Here is a 23173-nt window from a genome sequence, read left to right on the forward strand (position 1 = left end):
AAAGTTACCCAAACATATCCCTGTAAAACTGTGGTAAATGTTTCACATTTTGTCCTTCTACTACATGGATATTAGTGTGGGCAGTTTCCACATCTTTAAACCTTTTTTAGTCCCCAGAGAAGAGGCAGCTATTTTCTGGAAAGTTTCCTCTAAAAATCTCAGCCCTATAACCAAACCCCAGTATTTAAGAGGGGTTAAAACTAACCCCATCAAGTTTCTTCTGGGATTAGCAGGAGGGACAAGGCTTTTCAGCAGCAATGCAGTTGGCTTGTGAGGCTACACAATTAATTACCTGTTGCCAGCCCCTGGTGTGGGGACATTTTCAGCCACAGCCTCCCACCAGTGAACCCTCTTCACCAGCAGCTTGTAGAGCACAAGAACTGATGGGCTTTGTGTCCTGTGCTTGGCCTCCAACAACCCCCAGACCATGACAGAGAAACTACAGTGGAACACGCAAATGGAGGATCCTCAAGCTAAAGAAGCCAAATTAACGTGACTCACAGAATCACAATGGAAATTGTGAGGAATTTCATAAATCACAGTGAGCCATTGCTGCACTCTGACATTCAGCAATTTTTCTGAAGAGAGATTGTTAAGCGCTACTGAAAAACAAGCCATTCACAGGTAGAAAAAACGGGCAAATCCATTTTCCTCTGAACTTGTTTGACTGACCTTGAGATGCAGGTAGGGATGATGAAGGTCAAATTCGTATTTTTTGGTAACAGTCTCCTTCTCCTGTATGTAAAGACTCATTTAAATGTAGAACTGCTGGAACATCTATGTAGAAATGTTTACTCTTTGGGGTTTGGGTGCCTGCTCCCAGACGCTGAGGGCGGCTGCGGCTCTGTGAGGGGAGGCCTCAGCCAGGCCGCAGCATCTCGAGAAAGGGCAAAATCCGCACAGAGTGTGGGGAAAAGTGTGAGGAATGTCCCTGGAGTGAGGGGAAAAGTGTGAGGAATGTCCCTGGGAGTGGCTGTGCTGGATTCCCTGGCAGCCAGCACAGAGCAAACCCACACTGCAGCCTGTGGCAGAGGCTGTGCTGAAGCCGGGGGTATTTCCTGAGGGAACCGCAGCCATGGAGAGCCCACACTGGAGCAAGCAGGGCTGAAATGGACTGACCAGAGCCCACATTCCCCTCCCTTCGTCCCTGCTCGGGGGCTGGAAGAGATAAAGGAGTTGGGAATAGAGGAATGAAGCTGAACTTGCAAGAAATGGGGTATGAGGGGAAGGTGTTTAGGTTTTATCTTTGCTTTTCATCGTCCAAATGTGATTTAATAATTATTAAATTAATTTTCCCTGAGCTGAGTTTGTTTCGTCTCTGATGGCAACCGGTAAGTGACATCCCTGTCTTTATCTCTACCCACGAGGTTTTTCATCCCATTTTCTCCATCCTGTGAGGGGGAGAGTGCCAGAGTGGCTGGGTGGGCACGGAGCCAGCCGAGGCCATCCAGGATGGGCAGGGCAGAGGGAGAGCTCGGAATGGGAACCGGCCCAGGGGTTCCATGCTGGGCTGTGAGCAGCATGAAACCCTTACACAGCACTAACTCTGCTGGTAGCCATGGCTCCAGCACCTGCAACAGACTCCCTGCACAGAGCATTTCCAGCATCTGTAGCTATAAACCAGCGATTCTAGAGGAAACATAAGCAAGGGTGCATTTAAACTGCTGTTAACACCAGCTCTGATCTTTCACGCTGACATTCACTACCCTCACAATCCAAGACTGAAGGAATGGATGGAGGAGTGACAGGTCTCACACAGAGCACCGAGGAAATAACAGCTTAAAAAAAAAAATGCTTCAAAGAAAAAAAAAAAAAAAAAGGAGAAAGATGATTTCATCAAAAAACAGCCCAGCAGATTTTATTAATCCTGACTGTACTTGCAGGATCTCCAAAGGACTGCAGACTAGTGTACTCCTTATGTAATTCCTGCCAATCACCTCATCGAGCCAGAAACACCAGACAGAAAGTAGTCTTACAAATAAAAAAAAATTAAATGGGGAAAATTCAACTTTTTAGCTTTAGATTCAATAAGATACTGGCCTTAATGAGAAGACAGGGAGAGGAGATAAGAAGCAAGAAGAAGGAAAAAGGGCAAAACCCCAGCATTTGTTTTGAAAACTGTTTATTTAAAATTACTGCTGACCCAAAAATGAACAAAAGTAACAGGAAATAAAATATTGCTGTATCTAAGTGCCATGTTTCCATGATAATATGGAACAGCATCATATGCTGCAATAAAATGTTTTAGCTGATCATTTCTTGTCTTTTTGGCACTCGGCTGACACACTTTTAAAGTGTTAATTAAAAAAAGAATCAAATCAACACTACAAATTGGATAGATTTGTGCCCTACAAACAGTCTCTTCTGACCAGTAATTTGTGGAGCTGGGGCTCAGCCAACTTCCAATGAATCTGTGGAGAGTTTCCAGCAAACTGTCATCGCAGCAGGATGCAGTTCTTGATAGGGTGATCATACATGGCAAGTGAAGTGATGCTGAACTGTCACTAAACAAGTCTATTTTATTGTGCCTGAACCTTCCTTTAAGGCTCACCCAAATATGGAGATTGACAGTTTATATCCAGAAAAGCATTTATACCATAATGCACCTAAAGCCCCACGGTATCCACATGGAAACAAGATTTTTGGATAATTGTTATGTTGTGGGAGAACAACAAAGAACACTGGACCAGTCACAGCTCAAGAATACAAACATTTTTTATATTTATAAATCAAATAGGCCATGACAAGAGACCTGAACAGGCAGTACTTTCCCCTTAGGGGTTCTGACTTCTTTCCCTTCTATTTTCTTTAGTTTATAAAGAACTTTAGATTTGATATACATGAGAGCATTTTAAGTGTGCCTAGCACAGCACTCATCCTGTATTCATCTATTGCTATTATTTTTAGAGGGCTATTTCCAAGATACAGGTAAATAAGCATAAAAGGAAAGCTAATCTGCATGTAGAATACTAACAGTAATTTGGAAATTCAGTGTAGATGCATTGACTTTTGACAGGTTTCTGCTTTCTGAACATGGACCCAGTCAAGGCTAGGCAAATACAGAGTAAGAATCAGCAGTCTAAGCCTCCCTTGATGTACCTTCTCTCCAATAGCCTTCAAAATATCACAGCTAATGTCAGGAAAGTGATAGTGAAGTGTTTGTGTACTCTTGGAGAAAACAGAAAATTCCTTCTGTGTTACTGCCATGGAAATCAGAATTTCCCTGCTCACCCTGCAACTTCTTCCTTAGATACATAAGATGGGGAGGAGGGGGAGGGAATGGAAGAAATCCTTGCCTACTGCACAATAACTCATAATAGCACTATTTTATATTCTCCTGTCTTTCCATCCTGCCCCCTACCACTTAAATGGGTGCAGACTGCAAATTGTTTGAATTGTCTTCTAAAAGAGATAATTTAGCTTAAAATCACTGTTTTCTGAACTCAGAACAAAAAGAGTAAACAATACATTTTTAAGACTGTCACCCTATGGAAAAAGCACATTTAAGAGGACTGACTTTACAAGGGAAAGCTCAGTATTTCCTGAAATTTAGAAAGACCAACTTGAAAACCAAGGAGTGAAGAGAAGCATCTGAAGACTAGCAGCCACTGGAAAAGCTGATGGGATGTGTTTAAATATCTGTTGATGGGAATGAGAAAGCACAGGTATAAAGCAATATTGCATATTTTCCATTCTGAATCACTTTGCCAAATTAACTGTCAGGCTGCAACCTTTCTGCTACCTCTGCCCTTCAAGCAAAGCATTTGTCCCAATTACAGCTTCAACCAAAATGATTCAGATGCTTCCAAGAGGACGCTGACGAATGCTATTCTTTTCTCCTGTTGAAAAGCTCATCCCTTCAGAGCTACAGAACAGGATCTTGTTCTTGGGCCACAGACAGACATCTTTCAGAAGGGTAAGGCCCAGGACATGTGCATGCTAAAGGCTGCTGAAGGAACACAATCAGCCAAGAGCCCTCCAAGGGATCTAAACCAAGCATGCAGTCCTTTGAATATCTTGGAGTAATCACTTTGCAGTGAGATTTTAATGGGAGATCAGATTCAGGTTCTAGCTTTAGATGGGCTTCAATCCATCTCAGTAATTCTTACACAGCTTCATCAGGTTATTTAAGTAGGCACAGTTAAGAAAAAGTGAGAAGGAAACTAAGAGGAGAGATCTAAATCAGATGCAGGCTGTTTAATTAACTAGCTCAATATAACTGTAAGCTTTTTTTATTAAAAAGGAAAAGAAATGCCTTCCAAAAGAAGAGGCCAAACTGGGACTAAAAGACAGAATGTATATTAAAGCCTCAAGTTTTCTAACTGAGGAGTTGGCAGGACTCTCATGCCCAGGGGAATCAATCCCTCATCAGACATGCAAGCATCCATCCATCACACATGCATAGTGTGCTGCTTTGGAGACTTATCACAACATACACAATGGCAGAAACAGCCCAAAAGAAATGTATTTCTAGGGGAACCAAGAAAAAAAACTGGCAAGAAGAGACACTTTTTTAATGATGCCAAGTCGATATTACACTCAAAATAGCTTTTTCTCATTTCCAAAACAGTTGAAGCAACAAAAATAAATAATATCACTCTCAAAGACACAAACAAAAGCACGAAACATATTAATTACAAAAATGCAGGATCAGTGCCTCACTCCACTAAACACTCCACTGAACAGGGCTCTCTTGTGTTCAGAGGAGGACAATGTAACTGGCAAATTGCTACACATTTCTTTCCCTTTCCACCAGCCAGCGACTCAGCTTACTGTTCTGGAGTAAATAAATTCACAAAGAATACAGAACTTCTTAGTGGGGAAGAAGATAGAAATACTGCTCATCTTCTTTGGAGAGGATGCCAAATATGTGTGAGTCACAGTAAAGACAGTGGCCCACTGAGAGCACTTACAGTTTCAATACAGAAGAGTTGTTTCATCAACCCCTAAAAGCCACCCCAGCTCGAGAGATGGGATAGGATTTTGAATTGTATCTTGTAAGGCCTCTACTCTGGCATTTCAGAGGGTAAACAAGCAGAGGATCACCCTTTGTGTGTGTATTGGGCAAAAGGGCCTTACCCACCTGAACAGACTGAACTGGAGACCACCTGTCAAGAGAGACAGAGAACAGAAAAAAAAACCAAAAAACAGTGCAAGAGACAGACAAGATGCAGCCAGATAAGCCCAGGAAGATCCAGAGTGATGGAAAAGACCAAACACAGGAAGTGAGAGAAGTGTTCTGTAAAGGGCTCATAGCTCAGCCATGCCTCTCACTGAGAGTGGAGAGGCTGGAAGCAGCCACTCAGGACACTTAAAACCCCCACAGTTCTCCATTTCCTTCTGCTGTCAAGTGCCTCTGAAAGGTAAACCATGCACTTGGGTTATGGCAGTGGGCTGTGACAGCAGCTGTGACGTTTGGGGTCAACACAAGCCCTGGGGCCAGATCCCACAAAGGATAAAGAGTCTCGTGGGAAATGAGAGGTGGAGAAATATGTGTCTGGAAACCTTCTTCAGGAGCACTCTAGGGCTCAAAATTCACAACCCCTCGGCACCTACCACAGAAAGAATTAAAAAATATCCCACCTAGATGTAAATGGAGAGATGATAGCTGGCTCAGAAGAGAATGTCTCTTATCAGATATGAATTATAAATCAAACACAACAGGCTAGAGGAGAAATCATTAATTTTTCAGTTCTCAAACCATAGATATCATGTTTAGCTCCATCCCACTAGTCATTGTAATACAATGCAAGAAAAAATACTTGTGGAATCACATGCAAATAAAAATTTAAAGACTACAATGTTACTATTAAACTTTTAAAGAGAGACAACAAAGCTTTAGTACTGTATTTCTCTATTCATACATTCATGAAGTGTTCAAGAAACAAAACATGCACGATGGATGGCCCAAAATGACATTAGATGGAGTAGAAACTGTAGAATTAAGCAAATCTTCAGAAGCCCTCTCTGAAAGAATGATGTCTGTTCAGTCCTGGGCTGACAGGGCTTCAGCCTGGAGCTGGCACATCTGTGCAAAACTTGTTAAGCACCAGCACTCCAGTGGAACAGTGCCTCTCTGCCTCAGTTTAAGAAGTGAACAGGGATCATAGCACTGCTGACTTTATTCAAAAGTTGCACTACTAGAGACCAGCAAGGATGGAGACTTCCTGAGCAGTAGCACAGCTTTGCCCCAGCAAAGTCTTCTCAACTGAAGCAGAGAAGGAAAGCAGATTTTTTCCAACCTGTTTATTATCATCAGCAGGCCAAATTCCAATGCCACATGTAAGACCTTGTATCTTATTATCATTGCAATCTATTTGTCAAATGCCTTATTCTAAAAATACACAAAGATGACACAACCAGAACCATTTAATTTTAATCAACCCTTGCAATATTATAAAAAACCTGTATCTGCCTGTCCTCCTCCAATGTCCACCAGATTCCTGAGAGCACTGGTCATACAGACTGGCTATGATTTCAAAATTAATAGATTATGCAAGATGAGGGAACATTCTCAGCAGAGCTCTGCCAGGAGGAGCTGAGGTGGTCCTGGCATTTTATTTCTGATACAAAACTATCTACAGATGGATTAGAAGTTTTGCTTCACAACTAAAAAATATATCCCATTGACTCAATGGCTGCACCCAGAAAGTCCTGTTATTTTAATCCTGCATTGTCTTTGTACTGAAATTTCTGTAGCAGATATTAATTTCCTTTGTTGCTGCAGATGCTACAACTTCCATGCCTGGTTTAGAAATCATATTATCAGATTCACAGGCTTCATATCTCCTTGTGTTTGACTTGTACTGTGTATCAGAAAGCAGCCATTTTATATACCTCTTTCTACAGAATTCTCAAAACCTAGTAATTAAAAAAAACAGTAGTTCCTGTTGATGCTCTTACTGTTTTTGCCACAAAGACTCATTAGCCATTTACACAAGATACATTATGTGCAAAGCCAGCTTCAAAGAGAAAATAAAGATGTGAGACTTATGCACCACACAACAGAGAAGTTAGACAAGAATCTAGAGATCTCGAGTTCCTGGTCAGAGCCACAGGTCTGAGCACACGAAGGTGACCATAAAGACACCCTCCAGACCCTGCTCCATCACTGTGCCTTGGAATGGTGGAGGATGAGCCAAGTTAACAGTGGGGCTCCACAGGGAAGTCTCGAGGCTCCTGAGCCCAGTGCCAGACACAAAGCCATGGAGGGAGAGCTGCCCACCTACACAGCTCCTGCTGCTTGGAGCCAGGAAACTGCAGCATCAAATGCTGGGGCTTGGGAAAACACAGGAGGTGGTTCAGCAAGCTGCTGACAGCAGACAAGGGTTAACCACAGCATTATTAGATCATAACACATCTGGAGAGTCTTATTGCTGGGGCAAACATTAATCTTCAGAGAAAGCTAAACATGCAAAATGAGATCTCATTCATGAGGAAGAACTGAAATGGATGTTATGCACAATGAAAATAATCCTAAATAACTTTTGAAACTGAACTGGCTGAAAAGGGGGAGAAGAAGTGTTTTTCCATAAGAAAATACCTACCTCTCCTTGCTGACTGGGATCAGAGTAAGCAGAAAAGTTTTAAGCTGAATTTTTCCATTTTGAAGCATTTCTATGATTGATCCAGGTTTAAATTAAAATTATACTTGTTTATAGAAATGTCCAAGCTTTCCTTATTCCCAGAACTGTACTTAAATTGTGTTGATATAGATATTACATTACATTATTTCCCTGAAGACATGAATAAGAGCTAATGTAAATGCCAATTTAGTTTTAAGAATCCTCGGAGAGTAATGCTTTGTCTGGCTTTATTTATGAAGGCCCTTATATATTTAAGCACTCTCAAGTTTGCTTTGTTAGGCTTCAACTTAAAAAATAATTTGTTAATTTAAGAATATTCTACAATTACTTTCGTCTAAGAGTGTACCAAGCTTTTCTGGAGAGTAGTCATTTCATGGTGCACACGTACACTGGAAACAGCTGCTTTGGTGCTTACATTTCAAATTCAAGAGAGATCTTTTTCTTGCACCTGGCACCCCTGTCTTCTGTTGCTGGATGATCTCAACACACAGCAGCAGAGTACAGGTATTTCATAAGGATTTCACATTTGAAGTGCACAAATTCTGTGTTTACACTTTCACAAAGAACCATGGTAACACTGCAATATCTAAATATGGGTTACTGTACAGTTTATTCCATTATATCCATCCTGAGAAAAACAAAGAATCAGGTACCCACTAGTGTTTGCACAATACTTTAGAGTGCAGAATTTTAGGCACTTTGGACAGCTTTGAAGCTAGTCTAGCTAAATTGCATTAGTAATTGCAAAAAACCAATCAGTGACTAATTAAATCCTCTTTCTGGATACAGATTACTGGCTGAAGATTTATGTAGTAGACACTACACTGTGGTGTACTCACTGGAATTAATTTTTCAAATCACCAAATAAGGATTCCTAAAATTGCCTCTCCATGGTAAAATAAGATCAAGGCTGAGTAGGTTTTTCCAATCTATGGTATTCTTTGCAAAAGAACAATACAGAACTTCCATTACAAACTGCAGCATTTCTGTCTCAGCTCCCATGCCTCTTCCTCTCAATTTCATTAGCTGCTCCCAGTGACAAATGATCAACTAATAGTATCTCTGCAACAGTGCAGCCAAATTGAACACTACTCCTGGATTATAGAGAAATAAGTGTTGTATCCACTGGCTTGAACCAAAGGACAGTAAATCAGGGTTCCTCTTCTGCACTGATTACACAAGTGTATCTCGTGTAGCGCTACAATACCTCTCTCCCACTCCAGTGTGCATCTCCTTCATGCTCTAAATTGGCTTACACCACTTTACTGCTGTATTTCAGACATCTTCCAGTGCAAACTGAACAAAGCTCATGGCCTCGAAATGTTTCCTTGTAGCTTATACATTACATGAGCACAGAAATGCAGCTCCAGGTCATCTCTCACAGGTCCCCCAGAGATCCCCACACCACAGGGCCCTACAGCTGATTTCAGCTGAGAAGCAGGTAGTAGCAGAATAAGTTGTTTACACAATAATGTTATGTGTATAATTAGTGACTATCCTAGATAATGAATCTCAAAAATCAGATCTCCAAGATCACCACATGTACTTATCTCTCAGTTTAAGTTTTGTGTTTATGGCAATAACATTTCTTAGTTGACTTTACTAACAAACCAATTGAGCTTGAACAATCCTGTAAAGATTTTTTCTATTTATAAAAGCATACACACATGGCATACTTGGACAAACAAGGACAGTATTTAAATGAGCATCTTGAAAAGGACTTTAGACCAAAAAAAAAAAGAAAAATTGCTTGTATATTCTTGTGCAAAGGCTGAGAGGCCCACCCTGATCTAACTGAGACACTCTCATTCCTATTTCCATATGACCTTAATCTCTGCTTATTAGGAACAATAGAAAGGAGGTTGCTACTGGCATAAATCATACACTGACTACAGCTGTAGCCCATGGACAGCAATAACTTCCATTCCAGTAGCTCTCCTGCTTTTTTCACAATGGATCTACAGTGAGCACTGAAATGCCACTGCAGTGGCTGCAGAAAGCTCTGCATCCACAGCTGAACATGTGTAGCCATTTACTGCCCTCAACAAACATGATTCTCCTTTTTACTTTCTCAAACTACAGGAAGAATAAAATATTCTCACTGATAAGAAATAACAAGTTTTTTCCTAAAGGAATGAATTTTAATAGCTTTCAGAAAGGTCCTGTACTGCCAACTTTGCTGTTGGAATCAAAGGTTACTGCCCTTGGAAGCAAAGATCATAAAATTAACTAGCTAAAAGTAGTAAAACTGAGGCTTCTTATGGTATCAAAAAAAATAAACCAAAAACTTTTCACACTTCGGTTAAATATATTTTCTTGTTGAGACTGCCCTTCTTATCTGGAATGACAAGCTTGTCTAGATTCTATTTCCAAACATTTTATAGCAAGATGAAATTGCCATGGCTTAAAAGGACATTTCTTTGTCATAACCAAAGTAAATATTTTTCAGAAGATTACAGACATGACAACTGAGATGACTCAGGTCAACCAGGCAAGCGTTGCCTCTTTTGGATTGCAGGTAGAGTGGACAGGAAAAACCTGCCATTAAAAATGCATTTAACATGGAAAATGTTAAGGTATCTCAGGAGGCCAAACTGCACTGCTTGAAATCAGTATGTGACTGTGAAGTCAGTTTTAAAATTCACCTGATTAAACCAATCCACACTTTTTTGCACATTCTTTTTTCCCTGTACAGTGTCACCTGCATGGCCATCAGTGAAGCTCTCCCTACCAGTTCCAGTGATTTCTTTCTTTGGCATATGGAAAGCAAAAAAGAAAAATTAGAAACACATTAATATTCCAAGTAGTGAAGAATGGTGTGGAGAGAACATTCAAGGAGGGGGGAATTTGTTCTGTTTCATAATTAGCATTGCCACTATCAGATGGAGCCCTGGCTAGAAACAGACAAAGTAGAGGAACTTTGTGCTCCAAAGTTTTCAGAATGCCAAGGATATCTGATATGACCATCTGGATAGGATGGGGGAAGTGGATTTGTGGAGTGGCAGTGTTTCCATGTGCTCTCACACAGACCACAGCACACCTGGAGCTTCTGGCATCACACAGCACAAGCTCTGCCACCAGAGCTCTCCCAAATCCTCAAGCAGCCTTCAGCAAGTTACTGGGCAGAAGCCAAACTGTAAGAAGGATGTAAGACCACACTCCAAGGCAGAATTCATGCTGTCCAGCAGCATATCAAGATAAAACAATCTGAGCTACAATTTTATCTTTATTATCTTTATTGTGCATCTACTTCTCAGCATTCAGTTCTATTTCCTCTAGGCTGGTATAAAACACACCTGTGTTACAGATGAATCTCCATAACATCTGCAATATACATTGTAAATCACATTTTATCATTTCATCTAACTGAAATCCGAACACTCAACTGGCAGAAATGAACATCTGCACATCTGGAACTAAATACTTTAGGCAAGGAAAACATTGGATACAAATCAAATTCACTAAAGCAAAGATGATCTTCTATGAGCTTGGCCTTTGCTTGTGACTTAACAAACCCAAGTGAAAACAGCAGACTGTGTTCTTCCCTCTGTGAATATATTCAAGTCATGGGAGGAAAAGATCTAACAGATAGTTCAAGAACTGTAGGTACACACATCATTGTATTTTCATTAACTACCATCCAGGAAGGTTATGATAGTTTTAAGCTTAACAGTGCTATTACCTGTTTATTTTAAGGCTGTTCCAGTGCAGGATCAGATAACTGCAGAAGGGGGTAGTGCTTATGATTTAAGAGGTGAATGTATCAGAAGTGCATCTGGATTCATACATGTCTAACTACAGAAATGCTGAGTCTTTCCAGTTCATGAAATGCAGTAACATGATATACAAATGCAGGGGGAGCACCAATTTTTCTTTAAATATTCATCAACAAAGCCAAGCTTTCTTCCCTGTAAAGGTAAATCCAGCAGCCCTGCTATGGAGCACAGTCTGCCATCTGAACAGCACAGGTTTAGGATAGCTCTCTATTCTATTTCCATCCCTACTGTGACTTCTACTTGAGTTGCTCTTCTCCACCAATTTATCACTGCTCAATTGTTTCCTGAAGGTTATTAGTATTAGACTCCCTGTGCCACAGACTGCATCAGAGTGCCAACTGCAGATGTCTGTGTGTGTATCTGTGATTATCTCCCATCATGACTCTTAAGAACAAAGGTGTTCGTATTTTCAGTACTGACTGAATGAGTTTTCACCTTATTTGTGCTTTCACTTCACCCAGAAAATTACCCATTTTATTATCCCATTTAAAGAAATAATATACAGCAGTGTTGCTACCATTATATCAAAGAAGTAGTGGCACCTAGACCTTTGTTATGAATTACATGTTTCCACTGTATTTCAAAGACGCTCAAGAGGCTGCATGCTACAGAAAATAGTCTGAAAATGGCCATTTTATGAGAAACTTCAGGCCTACAATATTCAGTGAGAGAATGATGAGCATTTTTCTCCTTACTAAAATGAGCCACAGTTTCCCCTTAAAACCATATGCTTTCAGCTGGCTGTGTAATCTCCAGACAGAGGCATTGCAGCTGCTGAACTATCTCAGAAGTTCTCAGCACCAACACCTACAGAAAGTAGCCAATTTAAGCAGGTGAAGAGAATTACTAGCTCCAGAAAAATTATAGAATCATTTAGGTTGGAACAGTCCTTTTGGATCACTGATTGCAACTGTTCACAGGTGACATTCTGCTTGCTGATAATTAAGCTGCATTCTCTGCTAACACTGAAGCTGCACAACCTAAAATAAGGTGGGAAGTTCTTGAAACTCAGGGTGTTTGAATGAACATAATTAGGTTTACATCACAGCACTTGATATTCCAAGGCATAAGAGCCAAGACTTCACTGAAATGGGTTAAATTGCTACCTCTAACAAAATGTCTTATGAGAAATATGAAGAAAAAATTATTTTATTAGAAATAAATTCAGGTTTCCTGGAACTGAATCACTGGATCTGCCCTATGTTAAGGAGCATTAGTTCTTCCTTCATTACACCATTTGATTTGCTCATATAAGTAAATTAACTTAATCATTCTATACAACATTATTGATAAGTTCCTTCATAATGCTTAGAGTTAATGCTTATTTACTCTCCCACTGTGACAAATTAGACCACCTACTCAGACACTGTATTTATTACTGAAGGAACACACATGGAGTGCTAAAAGCCTGCAATAATACAACTCCAATATTTAGTTGCCTTTCCAGGCAATAATCTTGATAGCTAAATAGTTTAGTTCCCCCTCATAAAACCAGAAGAAATATAGCAGTGATACAGGGAATCCTAAATGCTTAGCTGAGGGAAAAAAGAAAAGGAGAATCTAAAATGGAATTTTCCTAAAGTATAACAGTACCAGTGATCAGCACCATGATGAACTAATAGCAGACACTGTGTATTTCAAACACTCTTTATGTGCTGCTTTTTAGCAAAGGTGTTTGGAAAAAAAGCTAAAAATAAAGACCACATTGCTAAAAAGCTAACCCTGGCCTTCAAGTTCAAAGAGCTTTTTATCCAGCAGAAAACACTCATAATGTGTGGCATGAGACCACAAACGTGTTTAGAGAAAAAGCCAAGTCAGAGGCTGTTTTCGTACATGTTACTCAGAAATGTTTCCAGTGCCCTAAAAAGCTTATTTTTTCTATTCACTAAGAGGTTTAAAAATAGTTATTATCAAGTTTTTCCACATATATTATCCTCTATTATTTCAATTCCACTGTGCTGATGTTGCTCTATTCCCTGACATCCCACTGAGGTGATCTGCACCCAAAATTTGATAGGAATCCCGTCCACCATCAGATTCATGTATTTATACACAGGTTACTTCATTAACAGACACAGCAACGTTAGAGCTTAATGACACAAATAAGTAATAAACACACATGTAAATCTTCATCTATTTAAGTTCTTGTGCTATGACAAGCAAGCATGGATTGTCTCTAAAGCTAAAAGAATTTCAGGCCAGTGTTTCAACTGCTGCATATCAGAGATCTATCCAACATCAAGCAAGCTGAACAAATCAACACACCTGAAAACTCAAGTCTATCTCAGCCTTTAATAACATATTACAATAAAAAGATCTTCAGGAGATAAAACATTGCCTGTGGAAAAAGATAAAAAAATGGAAATGCTCAGGAAAGGGGAAAAAACCCACTGCCACACAAAAGAAATTAATCATATGCATGTGGCTTGCTTTGATTTCACAACAAAGATAGATTTTACTAACACTGCTCAGCATGAAAAACAACACCAATCCCATTCAAATTCATCTGAGTATTTTTGAATGGACAGGACTTCAGACTCTGCCTGACAACAGTTGCTCAATTATGTGTTACTTTTATTGCACACAAGACTTGGCAGCAGCAGAGAACGTATGTCTGGGACAATCCTCGAAAAATTTACTAGCACTTCAAGATACACAGGCCAAGTTACAATATGGAGAGATCCTTAAAATACTTCATTTTGCATGTAATTATTCACTGATAACAGAGGGAGCAGAGTGAAGTTTCAGATTCAGTAATAGATTAGAGGCAATCGCTTCTTCTGTACAAATTGTAAAACGAACATCTCAGTTGATGTCCTGCTGCCAAAAGGATGTTTCAACAACAACTGTGTTACCAGGAAAGTCTTACATCACTATTGCAGCTCTACACTGGAAGTATCATATGAAAATAAATATACAGCTTCCAAAACAACCTTAGCATACATCCATTCCTCAAGGAGCCACAAAAATAAATGCTGGCATAAAGGCCCCTTTTTTTTTACCATTTAATATTCAACACTCCAGTGTCAACCAAGTTCATCACAAAAGCCAACTTCTGTCCTGTGTTTGCCTGTGAGCACCAAACTACATCAAATGCACTGAAAACAAGCAAGGAAGAAATCAACGCACATTAAATCAAGAGCAAAACTCAGTGTCAAAATCTGTTCCGATGTAAGAAACTGTTAGACAAAACAACATTTACGTTTTATTCTGAAATCCTACATTGAGATTGCCATACCAGTGACAAGCATTTTGAAACATCGAGAATCATATCACAGCCAAACCACAAAAGATAATGACACAGACACATACTCCCACTCTTATAGAGCCTTCTGCTTCCAACAGCTTCACTAAGCTCGGTTAAAAAATAGCAACGGCAAAACAAGGAAAACAGAGTTCCAAAATAAGTGAAACAATAAATCTTAATATGCAATAGCCATGTTTTCACCTTCCCGAAGGCAGCTTAGCCAAAGCTCCTTTCAGAGCAGTGTTGTAGCATCTCTGGAAACACGGACACCTCTGCAGGGAGGGTGCCGCTGCCCCCGCACAGGAAGGGTTAGCGAGCTACAGAACTCGAGTGGATGGAGAGGGAAACAGCCGAAGCACTACAGCACTCACATACTAATATAACTACAGAGAGCTGCAAGCCGGCAGCCACGGCTCCATTCCGCATTTAAGGGAGAAGGGAATGAGAGAAGAAGAAACAGAGAGGGGAAAAGTTTCCTCGTCCTTCCTCCAAGCGAATGTAGATTTGTTCATTAGGTCCTCAAGCTTTCAGGAACAGTTACATAAAAATATGTAAAATCGGTAATGCTTAGAATAGGATTCCTTCCACTTCAAAAGGCTGTGGCGGATAAACCCTGAGACACGCGAGAGATTGGCGGAGAGGCCAGCTCCAGCTCTCCCTCCCGGAGCACAGAGGCTCGGCCAGCGGAGCCACGGGCGGGATCCCCGCCTGCCGGCAGCGGGGCGGCTGGGGCTGCATTCCCCTCCCGTACAGCAGCGCTGCCACACGGGCACAGGGGCTGCGGGGCTCGGGCAGCTCTGATGCACACAGCCGGCAGCTGCGGGAGACTGACGGGCTTTTACTTGCCATGAAATGGTGGATCTGACTATCAGGCACATTTTATGATAGGGAGAGATCGTGAGCCTCTGCAAAGCAAAGCCGGGCAGGGATAGCAGGAGGCAGGAGGGAGCAGGACCAGCAGCGGCAGGGCCTGGAGGACTGTCAAGCCCAGCCGCCTCCCCCCGCCGGGCCGGGCGGCCCCAGCCCGGGCCCCCCCTCCGTCAGAGCGGTACTTACGTGAAAACAAAAAATAAAGTAGTCGAACCCACTAATAAGGCAGCTGCTGTGGAGACCGGGATGTATTTCGTAGGTTTAAACCTCTTTCCAGTGCTGCTGGGCATCCTGTAGTTTACACATCACTATGTAAATCCAACCCGAGAGGAGGGAGCCGGGAGGATGCGGGTCCCTCCGGCGCGGGGAGAGCGGGACCCGGGCGGCTGGGAGGGACGGGAGAGGGACGGGAGCAGCTGACCTCCAGCACAGGAAATCCCACCCACACCGCCCAGCCCACTCGGCTGATGTCAACCAGCCCCTTAAGGTAGCGCTGCGGGGAGACGGGAGCGGGGCGCGCAGCCAGCACAGCCCCGCCGAAGGGCGGCCGAGCCGCGGCTGCTGGGGCTGCCTGCAGCGGGGCACCCCCTGCGGACGGGGGGGGGCCCAGTTCTGTTCTTTCTACAAGACAACCCCCTCCCCCCCGCCAAGAAAAATGGCAATGCAGTGAGCTCCACAGGGCGCTGTGTGGGACGCCGAAGCTGCTGTAGCAGCTCCCAGAACAGGGGCTCTAGAGGGGGCTGCGGACGCGGCACCGCCGCAGGAGCCGCGGAGCGCTGCGGGGTCCGCGCAGGGAGCGGCGCCGAGCGGGGCCCTGCAGGACAGGGCCAGCTGCGAGCCAATCCTGCCGTGCTCGGTCGGGAATAAGCCCTACTTTTCATTCTGCTACACCCAGAGCCACAGCATTAAGGAAACTGCTGCACTCTGCCAAATTTAGCTGATTCCAAGATCCATAACTGAGTGCAAACATAACTGAAATTACACTATACTCTGCTGTTTTAAATCTATCCATTAGCATCAGGAGGCACACAGAAGAGGTAATTTAAGGTAACAACAGAAAGTTCACCGAATCAGCTTTCCCAAGAGCAGTGAGAATGGCTCCTCTGCTCACACTCGGGGGCACCACCCAGCAGCTCGCCGGTCTCAAGGAAACCCTCCGATGGGAAGAAGGGTTCAAGGCCACTTGGAAGTTTAGAAATCAAGACCAGGAGCTGCATACATCCTGCTCCCTCCCTCCTGCTTTCTTTCTCAGCTAATCCCTTTTCTGCAGCTGCCAACATGCAGATAAAGTAACCCCTGCCTAACACAAAAGCCACATTTGCAGCATCTGCTGGGTGTTGTTAAAAGCAAGCTTGCCCTACACTGCAGTGATGTTCAGAAAGGACATTTATAATTTCTCATTTTAAGAGACTTGATTAGTTCCACAGTCTTAGAAGTCTTAAGAACAGAACAAGTAAAACCCGACCAAAAATCTGTAAGGGTCCTCAACTTTGCAGTTTACCAAAAAATACCCCCACAACCACAAACCAAACAAAACCCCAAATTTTTAGCATCAGCTTTAACAAAAAGCAAAGCCAGCAAGTTCCAGCCTGAGGATATATGGCTATGTGAAAGCTCAGCTTTTGCTAACAACTGCCCTGCTTCAAAAAAAAAAAGGAAAAAAAGTCAAATCCAAAAGGGACTAAAGCCAGAAGGCAACTCAAAATCATCTCCAGACTTAGCTTTTTAAGGAACAGGAAAGAAAACATCTACCTAAAGTTATTTTTGCATGGGGGAACTGAATGTTTCCTATGCTTCACTACTCCTTGTCATGCCAGCTTATTGGAATTAATTAATTCTCAAACTCCCTGTAACTAATCAAAGGTCAACAATTTTATGCAGAAGCAGGCTGTGCACATGAAGCTGAAAGGCTTCAGGTGCAGCTACATGAGCATGCTAAATCAGATCAAAGGCACAGCTGGGAAGCAAATCTCCCCATCATCTCCACTTACCAGGTCTGATGTGTATTGCTGAGTGGTCTCCAGGGAATCAAGTGGGTCTCTTTTCCACAAAAGTGGGCTGGAAGATCCATTTCAGGAGCACACCTAAGGCTCTGGGCCACGAGTTAGTTTAGCACCACTTACTTGACAAAAGCAGAGACTTCATTCCTTACATCCCTTACAGCAAAGACTTCATCCCTTACATCATCTTCCTCCTTCCCACTCAAGCAACAGTCTGGGTAAAGAATTTAAGTTGCAAACAGAACTCTGAATAATTAATCTAGAAAATGTTATCCTAAGCAGCATTATAGACTGTTTATGAAGTTGGATGAATGTCCTCTAATGGACAGCATGAGATTTACTCAAATGCATTTCTTAGGTCTTGAAAAAGAGTAAAAAAAGTTCTCTCCCAAGTGACAGTCATATCTGCATTTTTAGCATGGACCTGCAAGTTACCTTTCTAGGTGAGCCACAAAAGCATCCTGCCAAGTTTCTAGCACGAGCTGGGAAGCAATAGGCACAAGTTCATTTTAAGATACATATCTGGAGTCTGATGATTTATTTAAATTTCATTCTTTTTAAAGAAGAAGCCTTTCTGGGACAGTAACATTCCCTCATGTGAATTGTGGAGTTATTCTTAAGGAGACTATGCCTCCTCTGCACCTCATTATTTTCAATTGTATTTTCCCCTAAGGACTCTTTCCTCTCTAGAAAGTCTGCTGCTCAAAGACAGCTTTGCAAGAGGGGAGGATTCAGCACTTCTGCTCATTTCACTCCTCAGAAAGGCTTTCCCTTTATCACTCTGACACACTGATGCTGATCCAATCTTGCTGTATCAGCCCCCATTTGTTGGGCCAATCTTTCAAGCCACTCCTGTTCTGAAAGGAGGCTCTCAACAGCAAGCAACTTTGGCTTTTTTTAATATCCCAATCACATAACACTTCTCTAGAGGGAGACTGAAGATAACTGTGAGTTATCAGGACATAAAGAATTGTACCTTTCATAGCAACAAGAGGTGCATCTCCAATCTGAACAGATCTTGAAGGTTGGGGCTGCACAATCATCCTGTGGATCATGACACCTGTGCTGTGCAGTCATGCAGACCCAGCATTTCCAAAAGGGGGCTGAGACATGCCACGGCACAAGGCTACAGGGTTATGCTGAATTGGGCTTTGGGATTACTTTTTTCTGGTGCACATTGTAGATTACCTATCACAAAGCAGTAATTTTCTGTAATTTTGTGTCCAGGAGTTCCCACAGCTCACCCCATTTCCTTCCCACTACCACTCCAGTTCCCAAGAACGCTCTGTTTTCAAGGCAGCACAAAGCACTGCTGAGCAACACTCAATCCTGTTATTACAAGCCAAGTGTATTTAAAGCAGTCAGATGACTTTACCTGTCAAACACTAAGGATGTCTGAGGAGGACTTGACTAAGGCAGAACAGGCATGGCTCACAAGTGCTCTCCTGGAACACCTTTATTTCAAGGACTGCAGTTTCTGGATCCACACTACCTTACTGGCGTGCCAGAAGATTTTGGCAGCACAGAGGTAAACAGCAATGGCAGCATGAGTTAGGGAAAGATTTAATGACAAAGAACAAACACAGCTACAAAGAACAATCTAAAAATAATCTGGCAGAGCATGGCTAGTAATTGCATGTCTTCTTGCAAGATTTTACTCTGAGGTTTTACCCCAAAGGAGGAAGGGCCAACCACAGAAGCTGTGTTGGAGCCACATGGGAGGGTACCCCTCTCAGATGAAAGAAAACTTGCAACAGAGCAAGAATCAAGCAAGCCTGAAAGCCATGCAATTTTCATATCAAGTCACAGCACTAATTTTAGCTGGAAATCTTAGCTTCACGATTAAGAAAATTATTTTATTTTGCACACTTGAAAATACTGAATATCCCTGGAATATTTTACTGGTCACTTGCAAGTTAGCTCCTAGCTTGAATTTGCTGTTGCCATTTAACAGTGACCACAATAAATAATTCTACTTTTCTCACTGCATTTTCTTACTACAACTACAAATGTTGTTGCCAGCCCATGTTGTACTGATGGCCTGCAAACTGCTCAGGGTCATTTGGAGAACCCTCAAGGATCACAAATTCGTTGTTTAATAAAAGCTGTTTATCCCCTCAAATTTACAGTGTTCAGAGCAGAGAAACCTGCATCATCTTGTGCTGCACGGTGCTGCCAAAAGTCCAAGCAAGGGCCAGACAGTTCTGGGTACAAGCCAGGCCTAGTAAGTTACCCACTGGAACTTTAATATGACAACTTAAATGTAATTGTTCATTTTTACCAGATAAATCAAGAAATTATTGCCTAATAATGACTTCTCAGTAACCTTAACAGATTTATGACAAAATTTTCTAGATTATTCCAATAGATACTTTTTGTGGGATGGCATTTGCTCAGAATAGATCTGATATATTTCCCAACAGCAGTGAGGGGTTGCATCAAGTAAGTTGCATTTACTATGAGACTTTAGTACCTCTGCATATTGATTCCTGAATGATCCCCCACAAAAAACTACTTACATCAGAATGAGGTAGGCATCCAAGCAGTTTTAAAGATTCACTAACCATCCTCTTTAAAACCATTAGTAAAGTGCAATTCTCCTCTTCTAAATGAAATATCACTGTAAATGATGCTACTGAAACTCTGCAAGCCAACAGTGTTCATAAACCAACAAACAAGATGCACTGATAAGCCCTATTTATATGAAGCAATGTAACTTTAATTATACCTGTTAGAATAGTCTTGAGAAATATCCTCCAAGCACACAAAATATTCAGTTATTTTCATGTCCAATCCATCTTTGTTGATGCTTACAATAGCCATAATTGCTTTTATGGGAAAAAAGCATTAGAAAATGATGAAATTTAAACTACTTGAAATGAGGCCAGCCAGCACATGAATAGGGAAGAGCTCATGACACTGTTAGCTTCTCTCTTAGGTTGTAAGTAAACTACACATCTTGATGAACAGTTCATATCTACAATACAATGAATCAGCTGATGTAAATTTGTACAGTCAAGACTGATAAACAATGAGCTGGACTTTCCCAGTTTGAAAGTTGGAAATATGTTTAAGACTGTAAAGTTGATGAAGTATTTGTGGTAGTCAGACACCTTCCACAAAACAAAAGAAATTTGCTGTATGCAACATCTAATCCAGATTTGTGCTAGTACCTTCTTTGTACTTAAAACGTTATATTGCTGTAACAGAAAACACCCCACAAACATTACCTGCACCATTAATAACTAAAAAAAAAGGTGCATTTCTACAAATGTAATTGATTTATGGATCTGATGTAGGTTGCATTTTCACTAGACTGCAGCTAACTAGTTTGACAAGTCTTAAAAACATGAACAGGTCTTAAGTCAGTGGTTGGTGTCTAATGTGACTTAAGTGGACAAAGACATTGTGTACCTTAATCTGCATATCATAAAAATATAATGGTCACAAAATCTGATGCATAGCTGTAGATACTACTCAGCTCTTATATATTAGGAAGATTTTTGCTCCTGTGCTTGTCAGTTTTCACAACTTCAGTATTTATTTCCTTATTTTTACTTGCACAAGCTGCTTACTTGTGAAGCACCTTGTTTTAACACAAACTAGTCTGAGAAATCACTTACATGTGGAATCCACTCTACAGCTCATTACTTCAAGCTTTTCTTCCTCAAGCAAAATAATTCTGATCTGTTGCAGTTTAATTTTCCTTAGCTCCTTACTCTGAAAATGATACATTGTCAAAGATTTAGTTAAAGTTGGTAAAAAACTGGTAATTCCTCTTCTATTTTAAAGAGTAATTCTAGCTAAATTTAATTAGGAAAACCTTTAAAGTAGACCCTGAATAAACAATCATAAAATAAAACAAAATCCTTTATACACAGCTCACTTCACTGAACTAGTGCAAGTTTACACATGACCTCAGCAATGTAAAAACACTGAAATTAGTTTGGCTAATCAAAATTAAAACACTGGATTGCCATGGATACCTCAGAAAATACGGCTTGCTAGAAACAATGTGGAGCAGCCAGGACAGATGGGTGTCCTGGGAACAGGAGAGCATAAATAAAGACAGCATTGGGAAGTTCACTGGAGAGGTTTGAGGTTGTTTAAATAATCATCCACTCTTTAAGGACTCGTCACTGAAAGCCAATGGCAATTTGTACAGATCAAAGCCCAGCAGGGCAGTTTGGAATGTAATCTCCACCACTGTCTCCATTTCCACATAAATAGGTGCAATTTAATATTACTAAGGAGTCAAGCTGAGTTTTCTGACTCTGATTTGGAGTCTTTTCTTTAGAGAAAGGCTTCCAGTAACATTCAAGTTTTTCACTGAGCTCTGTGAAGGAATGCACTGAGATGGAGCAGCTCAAGGCCCAGCACTGCTGAGGGACACCAGAGCTCAGCACAACTCTGTGAGCCACACACAGCATCCACCAGAGGACAACACTCAAACTGGTAACAATAGCAGCAACAAAACCCACAGAACTGCTCAGACTCATTATTTCCCTTTACATACAGGTACTCCTTGAGCATACTGCATCAAAATAAAGAATTTACAACATTCTCTGATCTGCATAGTGTTGAGAATAATTTTAATTTTCTGATGTTTTGGTATCAATGAGAATTTGCATTTGATACAAGCTACCTTATTATAGGGGGGGTGGAAGGAAGATCAATATTTAGTGTTGAAAACACAACAAATTGGGAGTGTTTGCAATCTGTGAATAAGACATTTAGAAAACTTATTCCTGGAGAAAACCCCTCCAACAGATTAGTGTAGTCTTCAAAATAATTAACATGAGATCTAGAGGGAACTAGTTTGAATTATTTTCTGTAAGTAGACTTCTTTAAGACCTGAACTTGCTGTCAAATAAATATTATTTTGATGCTTGTCAAAATGTAACTACTTTAAAGTTGAATTTATCACTCAGGAGTCCTCAGACATTCATCCATTCAGCACATACACACAAAACCATTTGTACCACCAAAGACTGGATCAGTAAGCCTGGCTATATAGCCTCTTTCTAAACCTGAAGCAAGCAGAAAATTTGTATGAATTGCATACTTTAGCACCCAACAATGCTTTATTAGCACTGTTGTATTTTCCTTCTTTATAAAAAATGAATGACTTTTAAAAAAATCTTCACTTGGCAGTCTACCTATAGGCAAATTAAATCATTAGAATGACTAGCCCAAACAACAAGCCTTATTTCACTGAGAACTTTAAAAATACTTACTGCTTTTTAATGTGTAGAACAGCTAAAGTGACCAGAACATGGAATGACCATCCTTTAGTTTAGAGGACTAAAACATTCTTCAGCCAAATGTTACCAGAGAAATTATTTTACTGAGTGCTCTCTCTTAACTTTGCTCTCTGAGACTGAAGACTTGCAAGCATTGTTGCAATCCAGGAACTGTAAACACAGATCAGTTAAACCTTAACAAGAATGGAAAGGTCTTGAAGTCATTCAAGCATGCTGAAGTAAGAGGGGAAGAAGAAAGGGTAATGACATTAAGCAGGAGTCAGCAATAACTAATATTAAGACAAATTAAACCATTCAGGTGCTGCCCCCTCCCTTTTGTGCAATGTTTGACAGTGAAATGCAACTCACCCATTTTGCTGCCTTCATCACTTTACCCCTGCAGACTAAAAATGCATTCCCAGTAAGAGTTCTCAAAATAAAAAGCAAATCC

General features: G+C 41.1%; 1 protein-coding gene across 4 annotated transcripts in view; it reads right to left on the reverse strand.

The window, feature by feature from the left end:
* The window catches only part of ZDHHC8 (zDHHC palmitoyltransferase 8), a 110228-nt gene extending 94298 nt beyond the window's left edge, over positions 1–15930 (reverse strand). For all 4 annotated transcript variants that reach the window (XR_012583064.1, XR_012583062.1, XR_012583063.1 and 1 more), the window contains exon 1: positions 15666–15930. Coding sequence is in view for 1 of the 4 variants with exons in the window: in XM_074554164.1 (XP_074410265.1) it covers positions 15666–15769 (104 nt within the window). In the remaining 3 variants the exon portion in view is untranslated. The remainder of the gene's footprint in view (positions 1–15665) is intronic.
* Between the last annotated feature and the right edge of the window lie 7243 nt (positions 15931–23173).

This window comes from Zonotrichia albicollis, chromosome 18 (genome assembly GCF_047830755.1).
Source record: "Zonotrichia albicollis isolate bZonAlb1 chromosome 18, bZonAlb1.hap1, whole genome shotgun sequence".
Taxonomy (NCBI): domain Eukaryota; kingdom Metazoa; phylum Chordata; class Aves; order Passeriformes; family Passerellidae; genus Zonotrichia; species Zonotrichia albicollis.